Source organism: Carassius auratus, chromosome 5, assembly GCF_003368295.1.
Source record: "Carassius auratus strain Wakin chromosome 5, ASM336829v1, whole genome shotgun sequence".
Taxonomy (NCBI): Eukaryota; Metazoa; Chordata; class Actinopteri; order Cypriniformes; family Cyprinidae; genus Carassius; species Carassius auratus.
The window spans coordinates 13,396-27,430 of NC_039247.1; the positions used below are offsets into that span (position 1 = coordinate 13,396).

At 40.3% G+C, this 14,035-nt stretch overlaps 1 protein-coding gene across 3 annotated transcripts; it reads right to left on the reverse strand.

Annotated features, from left to right (window-relative positions):
* Window positions 1–1,016: 1,016 nt before the first annotated feature.
* LOC113069880 (MOB kinase activator 3B) lies at window positions 1,017–12,490 on the reverse strand. Of its 3 annotated transcripts, XM_026242999.1 has the most exons (5): window positions 12,401–12,490; window positions 11,851–12,019; window positions 9,408–9,913; window positions 2,461–2,663; window positions 1,017–1,773 (listed from the first exon to the last, which is right to left on the reverse strand). In XM_026242999.1, the coding sequence occupies exons 3-5, from the start codon at window positions 9,823–9,825 to the stop codon at window positions 1,744–1,746; spliced, it is 651 nt and encodes a 216-aa protein (XP_026098784.1). In that variant the 5' UTR covers window positions 9,826–9,913; window positions 11,851–12,019; window positions 12,401–12,490; the 3' UTR covers window positions 1,017–1,743. The 3 variants fall into 3 exon arrangements, with proteins under 3 accessions (XP_026098784.1, XP_026098767.1, XP_026098775.1); XM_026242982.1 differs by lacking the exon at window positions 11,851–12,019 and having other exon boundaries at window positions 12,401–12,472; XM_026242990.1 differs by lacking the exon at window positions 12,401–12,490 and having other exon boundaries at window positions 11,851–12,369.
* Between the last annotated feature and the right edge of the window lie 1,545 nt (window positions 12,491–14,035).

The following is a 14,035-nucleotide window of genomic DNA, read 5'->3' on the forward strand; positions in this document are numbered from 1 at the left end:
GCGCAGCACTGAGAAGCAGAGAAGCAATCGCTGGCATTTATATCAGCCTCAGCTCACAAATCTTAGATTAAACACAGAAGAAACACCCGTCAAACCACTCGGGTCTAATCCGGCGCAGTCACTATCTCTGGGAATTAAGATGAGCGTTTAAGAAACTCCAGCTTCTGTTACGCTGACCAGCAGGTTTCATATAATCAAGGTAAGTGCAACTGATAAAGAGCTTACAGACCGTAAGTTAAGGTTTTTCAGGTCGGCTAGAGATACTTTCTGTTGCTGTACAGATTACAGAGAAGAAAACGACATCATTGCAAGGAAACACAGAAGTATTGCAAACAGCAGGAGCCAACTTTAACAATCACATTTTTTTTTTTTTTTTTTTTATATAGCACATTTTGTACCCAATGGTAATTCAAAGTGCTTTACATTAAAAGAAAGTACAATAATAATGAAGAAAAATAATAACAAGAATAAAACAAACCATTTTAAAACTATTTATTTAAAATGAATTTAATACAGTTAGAAAATGATTTTACATAAAAAATTATTATAAAAAAACAGTGTAAATATAGTGCAATCAGTTCGGACATCGCACAGTGCTCATTCAATAAATGCACAGCTAAACAGATGGGTTTTGAGTCTAGATTTATATGTGACTAGTGTTTTAGCACATCTGATCTCTTCTGGAAGCTGATTCCAACTGCGGCAGCATAGTAACTAAAATCAGATTACCCTTGTTCTGTGTGAACCCTTGGTATTTCTAACTGACTTGATCCTAATGATCTGAGTGCTCTGTTAGGTTTATATTCAGTGAACATATCTGAAATATATTTCGTTCCTAGGTCATTGAGTGCCTTATAGACGAGTAAAAGAACTTTAAAATCAATCCTAAATGTAACTGGACACCAGTGTAAGGACCTGAGGAGGACTGGTGTGACAAACAAACAAACAAACAAAAAAACTTTGCAATAAAATATTTCCGAAATGTTCTCATAAATGTCGGGAGCCATACAGTTAAATACAATCAAAAATCTTTATTGCATTATTTATTAAATTTACAGGGTCAAGTTTCAAACATAAAAAGATGGACGAGGGCTTTAAAGTGGGAACTCAACAAAAAACCTATTAAACTTAATTTATATTAGTAGTTTAGTAACAGAATGCAAATGAGAAATGAGAACAGAATCAGAACAGATCTGACAGATACTGTGTGACCTTTTCAATTCTCCTCAACTGGAGATGAACACACTGTGATTGGCTGATGAATACTGACGTCCAGTTCACAGAATTACAGTCCGAGGCTCAACTGAGCATCAGATTAATAAGACATTTCATCAAATGATCCAGTGACTAAAACTTAACAATTCATTTCAGTGCAACACAAACAGAAATAAAGCAAGTTGGAGATGAATGGAAGCAGTTCATCCAAACCTCACAGAGCTGAACATTAAAATTAAGGTATTTGTGTATTTGAACAGATGTCTGAATGAGACAGCTGTCCTCTGAGTGCTCTGTTAGCACAGTGTGAGTAACACGCCTCACCACTAGATGGCGCTGCATCAGAGCTCACTGTCAGTCTCTCAGCCTCATCCTTACAGGTCAGTCTGGCTCAGTGATGATGTCACCAGGCTCTGGAATCACCACGGTGATGACCTTATTTCCACGGCAACGTCCAGTTCAAGGATTAAAGCTCCTGAGAAAAGCCTCTCAGGTGTGAGTGTTTAGAAACGGTCCAGACGCCGGCACTCACAAACACATTCTAGAGGTCATTTCTTTCTGAAATATCCCAGAGAGAAAAATACATTAGTGCAATATCACAAACACACACTCACACACATCACTGCACTGATATGAATACTGAAGGATTAATTATTCATTCTGTCATCATTGATTACAAATCTATGACTTTCTCTCATCTGCAGAACACAGAAATCAGTCCACAAGACTTCACAGAAAGATGTTCAGTGCATGGCCACCAGAGTCTGGGTCTGTTTCTCAACACATGACTTCAGAAAGCCTGGATTAGAGCGAGTCTCTTCTGTCTGCTCCTGTACTGCGGTCACCACATTACACAAGAACTTTTCAGAATCAAAGATTCAGATTCAGATATATCTATATTTTTATGTATGACCAGTCTTGTAGGAAAAAACGAATTAAGTGTCTATAACTTTAAAGACTAGTCTAGCAGTTAATGCAACCAGCCACTGTCAGTTTCTGTGAAAACATCACGTAGCATTTCACAGAAGAAAGAAAGTCATACAGCTTCAGAATGAGATCAATAATACAACAATAAAATAACCATGAGATAAGGTGCTTTCTCTCATCAGCAATTATTAATGAATTCAGGAAGGTTTTATCCAGCTGAATCTATTGCAGAAGGTCCATTTCTAAACGAAGAGGGTTTCAGAAGGAAATAAAATGATGCTTTATTATATCTATGCCAAGGTCTCGTGCTGTTCTCACCAGCGGCTCCAGCTCTTTGCGGTCGATCAGGTTGAGTTCAGTGCAGAAGTAGTAGAAGTGTTTGTAGCAGGTGTTAACATGCGCTTCAGCTCCCATCAGAAGGATCCGGTCGAAATGATGGATGTAGACGTGCACAAACACACGGAAAAGACGACACAGGATCTTCTTACAGATCTGGATGAAGTTCTTTGGGAAGGGAATTCCTAAAAGATAAAAACAAAAAAAGGAAGAATGTAGAAAACAGAGAGGAAGTGAAAGGATGAAGATGTGGAGCAGACACTCTCATAAGCAGAGGACTAGTTCAACAATTACAGAAATTAAATACAAACATCATCTGAACCTTCACAAGTCACGTTACCTTTATGTAAATAGCACTTTTTACAATACTGGTTGTGTCAAACAGCTTTACATTGTTAAACAGGAAAATAGCTTGTTAATACGGCAAGGGGACAATAACAGAATCATTTTCCAGCTAAAGTCAGTTCAGTGATGTCATCATCCAGTTCAGCTTTCTTCAATAGTGTCTGTGCAATCAGCCAAGTGTCCCCAACTAATCAAGCCAAAGAAACCAAACTCCATCGGTGACAGAATGGAGAAAAAAACCTTGGGAGAAACCAGGCTCAGTTGGGGGCCAGTTCTCCTCTGACCAGACGAAACCAGTAGTTCAATTCCAGGCTGCAGCAAAGTTAGATTGTGCAGAAGAATCATCTGTTTCCTGTGGTCTTGTCCTGGTGCTCCTCTGAGACAAGGTCTTTACAGGGGATCTGTATCTGGGCTCTAGTTGTCCTGGTCTCCGCTGTCTTTCAGGGCAGTAGAGGTCCTTTCTAGGTGCTGATCCACCATCTGGTCACGGTGTTGAACACAACTCCTGTTCCACAGGAATCTCACTGATAGTGACAACAATCACATACAGCGACTTCATTATGACCCTCAGAATTATACACACGTGCACACATTTTAAAATAAACCCCAAATCAAATAAATAAAACAAAAATATCTTCATATAAACAAAGGCTTTGCCTGTGCTCTTTCCATTCAAAATTAAAGTGAAAGTGAATTTGGGAAGTCGTGGCCTAATGGTTAGAGGGTTGGACTCCCAATCGAAGGGTTGTGGGTTCTAGTCTCGGGCCGGATGGAATTGTGGGTGGGGGGAGTGCATGTACAGTTCTCTCTCCACCTTCAATACCACGACTTAGGAGCCCTTGAGCAAGGCATCGAACCCCCAACTGCTCCCCGGGCGCCGCAGCATAAATGGCTGCCCACTGCTCCGGGTGTGTGTTCACAGTGTGTGTGTGTGTGTTCACTGCTCTGTATGTGTGCATTTCGGATGGGTTAAATGCAGAGCACAAATTCTGAGTATGGGTCACTATACTTGGCTGAATGTAACTTCACTTCACCTCACATACATCCAAGTATGGTGACCCATACTCAGAATTCGTGCTCTGCATGTAACCCATCCAAAGCGCTCACACACAGCAGTGCGCACACACACACACACTCACTCACACAGAGCAGTGGGGGGGTTCGGTGTCTTGCTCAAGGACTCCTCAGTCGTGGTGTCGCCAGCCCGGGACTCATACCCACAACCCTAGGGTTAGGAGTCAAACTCTCTAATTATGCTACAACTTTCCCAAAGAGAAAACCACTGTATTTTAATCACAATCCAATCAAACATGCTGCATACATGCAACATGACAGCAGAAGCTCTGAATGAGATGCAGATTCACTCTCTAACAGCAGGAGGCGCTCATGGATCCACTCTAAACAAAGCAGCTCTGCGACTAATGCTTTGTTGTTCAAATGACAGATTAGTACAGCACAACTGACTGTTTAATATGAAAATCACAAACTCTGTAAAAACAGGAAATCACCTGAACACCTACAGGAAGTGTCCTTCTCTACAGCAGCTGACCTGAAAAGATGAACATAAATGAAAAAGCCCTTTGTGGATGATCTGCTGACGATGCTTACTGTATTACAGTATGATGGACCAGGGTCTGAATGGGTTCAAGGAAAACAGCAGGAATCTTGCATTTGCATCATATTTTAAGTACAAAGAAATCATCATTCAGTTATTCTTATGCAAAATAATGCTTGTGTATTGGTGGAAAGATTGTATATGGGGCTGTTGTGCAAGCGTACATGAGTTTGAGTGTTTGTGACACTGAATTAGTGACTTTGTTTCCGAACAAAAGCTCATTTTGTTCTGCTCAGGGCCGAATGAAACGCTCCTTGTTTTCTGTGGAGCAGCGTTCAGATCACAGATCAGCAGCTCTTGTGATTTAATCAGACTTCAGACTCACTTTACTCTGGATCACAGGAGCAGAGGAAGATGTTCAGTGCTCTGAAGAACAGCGAAACCCTACTTCATCAAGCTTTCAGGCCCATTTTCCTCCGAACCTCTGAGTTCCCATGATTCCTTCAGCTGTAAACAGCTAATTTCACCTAATAGCCACAACCAAAAGACTCAGAATGACTTATTGAGCACGGTATTAGTCAGGTTAAAGCTACTGTACAGTATTTGTACGGATGATGGCGTGACACATTGCTGTTATATAGTGTGTAATTCAATTATCCACAGCATGCAGATATGTTTATAACCCCTTTTAGAAAGCCCAGTCAGCACAGGATAAGCCGAGCTGCTGACCGGTTTAGGCTCTCGGTCATGTGATCTGTTGGGGAGAGTGAGTTAGTTACTGTAGGTCATCAGCACTCCTAATCCGCTCATAATACAGCCTGAAAAACAAAGTACTGTGAACATTTATATGCTGCAGCTTGATGAATCTTCACGTTCTGAAGCGGACTGACAGACCCTGAGTAGATTCATCGTGCTGATAATTCTAGACATAAGTGCTAATTATGAACATGTCCGGTTTCTATTAGACACGATTTTCTTTCAACCCATTGTTTGGCACAGGATGACACAGGAAGTCAAAAGTGATGGACAGGATCTTCCTTTTCCTTCCTCTACCTCAAACTGAGAGACATTTCCTGACACTTCTCTCTATTAGAAGAGACGTTCCCAATCCTACCACTCACCAAAATTATTACACCTGCACAAAAACAATGCCTTTCAAAGTAGAGCCAGCACTGGCCTGTATCGGATTTGGCTTGAGCTCACATCACAAACAGACTTTTAATGCATGTCACACAAGTATTCCAGCATCAGAGGAAACAATACCAGCCAAACATTACAGATGAAGTTAGAAAACTTTTTGGATACTCTCTTAGATCACACTAAAGTAGGGCTCAATCTAGCAATGAAAGAACAGCTAAACCATCAAAACTGGAAACCAAAAAATCTGTCAAAAATGGTTTGATCAAGAATTTCTGAGCAATTTGCAAGTGCCTTAGAATGCTGACCAATCAGAAACATGGAAACCCCAATAACAGAGATTCACGGCTTTACTGTGAAACATTAGTACAACACAAAAACCACAATTTCAGTTTAGCTCCTAAGGGTTTTTGTACATGCAGTTTTATATAAAACTGCATGTACAAAAACCCTTAGGAGCTAAACCGATAACTCACTCAGTATAGTATACTGCACTACATTGCAGGTCTAAACATCAGATCCTAAACACATTTGAAAAATATCCTCCAGATCCACAGGAACACAACAAATCAGCTTCTGCAAGTGGATCTTAATGCAGTTCTAATGATGTGAACACAAGAGCAGCATTTCTTTTGTGTGCAACTTTATCTTCATTTAACATTATGGATTTTACTTTCAATTATAGACTGTATTTGCAGAGGTGGGTAGTAACGAGTTACATTTACTTCGTTACATTTGCTTGAGTAATATTTTGGGGTAACTAATACATTTTGGAGTATATTTAAAGATTGGTACTTTACACTCTTACTTGAGTAATTTTTTGGGGAAAATCTGTACTTTTACTTCGTTACTGTGGGCCACGCTCCTCTCGTTACTTTATCTTAATGCAATAAATGTTATAAATGCTTCAGTTTATTCCAAACGCGACGGCTACTCTTCTCTGTGCAATGAGCGATGCCCATTCGCGAATGATTCATTCTTTTGAGTCAATTCTGTTCAAAGGCTTGATGAAACCAATTGGCAAGCGAGTGAATTGGTTCATGAATCAGTTTGATAACTTGGGCTACATTCCATTACAGTACAGGATACCACTGTGACATTAGTTTGTTGTACGTGTGTGGCTTATAACAGAGGGGAGTCAAGTTGAATGCAGCTTCCAAAAGACAAAAAATAGCCGATTAAGATTTTATTAATTTTAATACAATCACACCGGTGCGAGTACGTTCAGCAAGTCATATCATCAGCTGCTAAATTCAGATCTGTGATCGCTTGCTGGTGCTGAGCCAGAGATAGACGTGTTTTTACAGCGCTGCGCATCATAACCAATCACAGACGGTTCTGTTGAGCTTATGAATGCAATGGCCAATCAGAGGAGTTCAGATGAGTCATCGCTAAAATCCCGGTGCTTCCTTCACTCGCTCACTGATTAGAGACCGCTTTCTGGAGAATTCTCTCGTCAGAAACAACAAAGTGCAGATGTGTGTACGAATCTATAATTAAGATATTGATTTCACAGTGTTAACAGTTTCAGTGATTTTAATGGGAGTTTCTGAGAGTTCAATATTGAACTCTAGACTGTCAGTGAAAATGATCTTTAATAATGTAAATGTTATTGGTAGGGCTAGCAATTTTTAAATCACATTAACTTTCAATGTTAAATTCACATTTCACAAGTCAGTCGTATTAAAAATATGTTATGGCATGACACCTATATCTGTTACTTAAATAAACAGACAGGGTTTTATAATAAATTACATAAATTGGAGTAAAGGCTGATGAAATATATACATTTATAAACACACACATACATTACATACATTTTATCTATATATCTAAAAAAAAAAAAAAAAAGGCTCAGTATATATGACCCAAAGTAACTAGTAACTAACTATTTGAGTAGATTTTTTATCCGATACTCTTTTACTCTTACTCAAGTAACTATTCAAGACTAGTACTTTTACTTTTACTTGACTACGTATCCAGACCAGATGGTGGATCAGCACCTAGAAAGGACCTCTACTGCCCTGAAAGACAGCGGAGACCAGGACAACTAGAGCCCAGATACAGATCCCCTGTAAAGACCTTGTCTCAGAGGAGCACCAGGACAAGACCACAGGAAACAGATGATTCTTCTGCACAATCTGTCTTTGCTGCAGTCTGGAATTGAACTACTGGTTTCGTCTGGTCAGAGGAGAACTGACCCCCCAACTGAGCCTGGTTTCTCCCAAGGTTTTTTCTCCATTCTGTCACCGATGGAGTTTCGGTTCCTTGCCGCTGTCGCCTCTGGCTTGCTTAGTTGGGGTCACTTCATCTACAGCGATATCATTGACTTGATTGCAAATAATTGCACAGACACTATTTAAACTGAACAGAGATGACATCACTGAATTCAATGATGAACTGCCTTTAACTATCATTTTGCATTATTGACACACTGTTTTCCTAATGAATGTTGTTCAGTTGCTTTGACGCAATGTATTTTGTTTAAAGCGCTATATAAATAAAGGTGACTTGAGTACAGTTTTTGGGTACTCTACCCACCTCTGTGTATTTTGTTCTCTTTTTTCCATTAAAAGATATTGATTTACATTTTTTAATTTGTATCTGTATAATTGTTTTAGCCACATGAATGTACAATATCTGTCAGTAAAGCACAAACTGTGCTGAAGAGTGAAGAGTGCTGTGTTTCAGTTTCTCAGGCCGCTGTGGATCACATCAGGGTTCGGTTACAGCTGATGTGTCCTCAGAGCGTCTGATGGCCTTGAATTATTGACAGCATGTTTGTGATTGTGCTCCTTCTGCCCTCAGTGATGAATGACCCACAGGAACGACACGACAATGTTTTCTGTGCATATGATCACACGGAGGATTACACCAGACAGGGACTCTATGTCCAAAGAAAGCCAATGGAAAACTTCATTGAAATGGAAATGAATGAACTAATTCCAACAACTCACACAACTTGTCTCATACAAATCAAAGCGAAAAATCTGTTGAAATAAGGATCTGTGAGGCGTTTAGCAGCACCAGCATGTCTGCAACCATCCCGACGCCTGAGGATTTGAAGATTAATGGCCCAAAAAAACAGGGATCATTACACTTAACAGCCCAAGACGCATCGAAATTTAACAAATCCATCACCAGGCAGAAAACTACAAAACGATGGGTTTCTCTGAGTCAGGAGTGAAGTGTAGACATGCTCCAGAAGAGAACCGACGTGCAGCACACATTCATACAACAACGGCTTCATAAAACTTAGGAAATATAAAGTTTATTCCTACAAATGCAACTCTTTTAAAATCTGTTTTCATGAGAGACTCCCTAGAACTACAGCTGAAGACCCCTTTCAAATCCAAAAATATATTCTTTATAAAAGTTAAGACTCGTCCACACATCTCCACGTCACTATGTGGGAAGATTTACATTATGCCGCCCAGATGTTCACGCACAGAAAACGGTGTACCTTTTATTCTCGTTGTAGTATTGTTGTTGTCGTATAGACGCTGTGTGTTTCACTGTGAAAGTGAAACTGATTTGTTTGGCCTTTTAAAAGAGGACGAGATCCCCTTCATCCTGCATGGAGCTGAGGAAATACATCCACTTTGCTCGGCGGATCGGCTTTCACCGTGTACATGTCCAGCCCGGGGTCGCTAACTGATTAAAGCTGGAAAACTGACTGTTTTCTAAGGTCCTCTTGCATTATTAGCACACTATATTTTTGTTTAATACTGTAAACCTGCTTTAACACAATCTGTACTGTATAAAGCGCTATAAAGGTGGCTTGACTTCAATTAAACATTGCAATTTCAGCAACAATAATATTCATAACCAATATAGTCAAAAACTAAATTTCTAATATTCCAGAGATGCTGATGGAAGATGAAACACTCACCGATGCTGGTGGGGAAGATGTCCTCGTTATTGATCTGCATCTCGATCCAGTCCATCAGCAGGTTCATGTACTGTGGAGCGGGCAGCGGCGTGGGCTTCTTGTACTTGAGCTCGTCCTGCCATCGGTACTCGTATCTCGGGCCGCCGGACATCACCGGACAGCTCTTCTCCGTGCAGAACTCACACACCGTGCCGTAGATGAGGTTGATGCGGTTGAAGAAGTCCACCACGTGCACAGCCACCCAGTCGTTCAGATCCTCGCCGTGCGGCAGCTGGACCGCTGCTCTCAGATCTACGCCTGAGTTTAGTGATGCCTGCGCACGCTTGTGCAGATCGAAGCGCTGCGTGCCCGGATCGAACTTACGCTTGGGCCGGAATGTCTTGTCTTTGTTAAACACTTGTTTGAGTGCGATGGACATGATGTCTAGTGACAGAATGAGTGGAGGACCTTCAGTCAGCGGCGAGTGAATACAGCACTGAGAGTCTGAGGTGTTATGACACGCTCTCCTGAAAAACAAACAGCTGGAGTTCAGAACCTGTCCGCACACGCTGATGGACTCATCCTCTCACAACATCAGCTGAAAGCTCATCGCGCTCAAACAGAGTCAAACTAGACAAATTTCTCATTTTTGATTTTGCTCATATTTTTTCTAAAGAAAGATAAATATAGTGACGGAAACCAAGATATTAAATGACATGGATGAATATTTACTGTGAATATTCTGCTGTGATTCAGAGCCGTGTAAAAATGACTTTAGAAAGATGGCAGCATCATAATGTTATCTTCACTCAGAGATCAGTACATCTGTTGATCTTTGTAGCATTATTATAAGGCAGTTTTTGTGTTATTTTGCCAAAATCTGCATGCCTGTAACTCAAGACGTATTAAAGACATCTTAATGCCTTTTAGATATTGGATCTCAGCAAACTTTCCTTTTGGCTTTTTCATTTTTAAGGCCCTGTATGGTTCAGTTCCAGAGATATGGATAGAAATGTATCCTGTCAAAACAACTGCAATGAACATACCATAAATATAATTTTTCCCAAAGTCTGCATGCCTATAACTCAAGAGATATGGATAGAATTAAAACATATTGCAATATAATTTAAAATTCTAGTTCTTCATAATCTTTTCCTTCTGAACTCCTTTATCATTCAGTCCCAGAGATATGAGCATCTCAATGCAGCTCTGTGTCCAGACTGCTCAATATTACCCTTTTTCAGTGGTCCAAAACCAAATGTTGCTTAGTTTCTGAAATTTGTTGATTTGACATGGAGTGACCTAAATATGAGAACAACAATTGTTTAGACTAACAATCACACTCAGACAGACATTTGGCCACACTTGACTGAATTAGATGTTTCTCGTGATCTTAAACACCTACCGATCTAAAGACACTTCTGCTTAAAAGCTTCAAATAAACTCTGTAGACAAATATGAGTAAAAGGAAGAGTGTTTTGATAGCATTATAGTGTATACTGAGATGTTCCTCCCTCAGTAGTGTGTAGAAAACATCCCAAAGTGAGCAGAGCTGTGATATTAGAAACAAAGCTCAAATATTAGAAAGTTTTATTTTGTTTTGATCACTACATTATTCCCATACACGTGAAAGAAAGTACAATATATTGACTCGCACTGGTACTGCAGAAATAATCCTAGAAATCCTAAATAATCCTGCAGTGCATAAATCATGAATCGACTGCATCTGTTTCGCTCGAGGCCAAAAGTCATGTAATGACCTCATCCTGAAAAGATTCTCCAGCTTCTGCTGCTCCACACATTAAACACCATCTAAAACAAGAGATCCACACCAAACGACACAGCCAGATGTCATGAGGTGTGACGTGAAGCATTTTAAGACTTTTCAAATACACCTCTGGTTGTACTGGATTAGACTTTTCCTGTTTTCTGTGTTAGGAGTGAGTTTAGCCAGTCAATGTTTAACTCTCATTACCTGCCCTAGTTTCAAACAGGGCAGATAACTAACCACACATTCTTGTGCTCTGAGTCACTGTGCAGAAGAAATAACATGATCTATCTGATGTTAAATGCTGAATCTTAATAATCAATCTCAATCTGTAATGCAATGCATTCAAGGTGTGTTTCATCAGATCCGTTTCATAAATAGTTAAAAATATGTAAAAATATGTTTTCTAGGGGGGAAAAAAGAGCAGAAAAGGTCTGAAAGTGATTGATGAAGAGACATGTGTGAGCAGGATCATACACACGTCACACATCATACACAAGTCAAGCAGAGAGCAGACTGATTATTAGTTATTATTACTATGTTTGATTGCATACACAAAACAATACACATATCTTACACAGTACACAGGCTAAACATTTTTACTTTATACTGTCATTATGGTATGAGTGTTTAGTTTCTAACTGTTCATTTTCAGTAGTTGACAGCCAATAATTAACCCACTGTAGTCACACTAACCATGCATTTAGTACTGATTCCCCCTTCTGTCTGCCAGAGATCTTTCTTTAGTCGTGTCCCCAGGTGAGAAATGCTGCTTCATCCGTCAGAGATGGTGCTGTGCTCTATTCCTCATCTAAGGTCTCGACCAGGACACAAGCTCTTCTCATCTCATCTATTAGTCTGTCTTCTGTGATATAAGAGTGCAGTGTCCTCCTTCAGTCTTACTTCAGCTGATGTGTTCAAAACAAACCCTAAAACTCATCTCATCTCTAGTTCTGAACTCCTTCCTCTAGTTATCAGTTAATTAACACTAACCCTAAAGAACAAAACTCACCTGACTAATGCAAAAGCTGCATACAAACCATGTCTACAGATTCACTCAGTTTCTTTAACTAATTAACTGAATTCACACATCACAAAGTTATATTTACACAAAACAACAAAAGCCAAAACACCGCGAGTCTGAGGGAGCATGGACACAAAATACACACAACGGAGCTAAAGAAACATCAAACATCAACCGAGTGAGAATGGCCTATAATACGATACATTTGTGAGATACTCTTACCGCGACTGCTGTTCCGAATGTGTTCGAGAGAGAGAGAGAGAGTGTGTGTGTGTGTGTGTGTGTGTGTGTGTGTGTGTGAGAGAGAGAGAGAGTCCTGCTCTAACAAACTCAAATGCATGTGGTTTTACTGCTGCTGCAAATTAAGCGAGCAGTGGCGCCATCTATCGGTCACACAGAGACTCATTCTGTGATCATTCTTCACACGTTTCCTGAAGAACGCTTTCTTAATCTCTCTCTCTCTCTCTCTCTCTCTCTATATATATATATATACTCTCCACAACAAGTGAATAACCGATAAACGATGTCATCTAGAGGTCATATTACAGGATTAGTTTTAGGGTAGTTACATGTTATGTGGCCAATATGTTGTGGGTTTACTGCACTTATGCATTTAGCAGACACTTTTATCCAAAGCGACAGTGCATTCAGACTAACATTTTAATCTAACATGTGTTCCCTGGGAACCAAACCCACAACCTAACGCAATGCTCTATCACCTGAGCTACAGGAGCACTTGCCTTTATCATCATAAATTAAAGTTTGGTTAAACCAGGATGATGTGGTTCAATTCCAGGCAGCAGCCAAGTCAGATTGGCAGAAGTTTCCTGTGGTCTTGTCCCGGTGGTACCACTTACATGCAGTGTTGTGCCTGAACGCGTTCATTGAAGGATAGTTCATGAACTCGTTCATATTTTGGGCGAACGTGAACTGAACGTGCTGTATTAATGCCTGATGAACGTTACTGTCAACTCGTTCATTCTGGTGTCTGTGAACGGGACGCTCTCTCAGGTTAACTTCGTTCAATAGGGTGCCAGATTTCTATAGACCCTTCCATGCGAAAAACCGGCTAAAACACACCATAAACGGGTCTTAAAGCAACAAGGGGGAAGTGCTGTCCATGATACAGGCCCCAGGATGAGTTTTTGTTCATGGGGCTCTAGTCATCTAGTATCATGAAGCTGGATTAGCTGGCTAGTCAGGTAAATTTCAGGTTAGTTTGCACCAATCCTGGGTGTTAGGTGCCATGTAAGTGGCTTGGATTTTAGCAGCGTTCACTGTCATAGTCACTCACACTCCACAGACCTGCTCCAGGGTTAGGGTTATGTTCTGGGTTATAGATCTCAGACTGAAGCTGGACCAATCAGATGTGAGAGAAGTGACACATGTCTGACACAAAGACACTCCAGTTTATCTTGCTCCAAATTAAAGGTCACTAATGTTATAAATAAATAATACAATTTAAAAGTCTGGCTTTAATTATAATTACAGTCATTTTATGATTTCTATCATAATTATGACTCATATAATTATTATTATTTATCTATTACACACAAGCTATTTTAGTTTAAGTTATTGTAAATTGTGCATTGTAAATAAATTGGGGAAGTCGTGGCCTAATGGTTAGAGGGTTGGACTCCCAATCGAAGGGTTGTGGGTTCTAGTCTCGGGCCGGATGGAATTGTGGGTGGGGGGAGTGCATGAACAGTTCTCTCTCCACCTTCAATACCACGACTTAGGTGTCCTTGAGCAAGGCATCGAACCCCCAACTGCTCCCCGGGCGCCGCAGCATAAATGATGAACACTGCTCCGGGTGTGTGCTCACAGTGTGTGTGTGTGTGTTCACTGCTCTGTGTG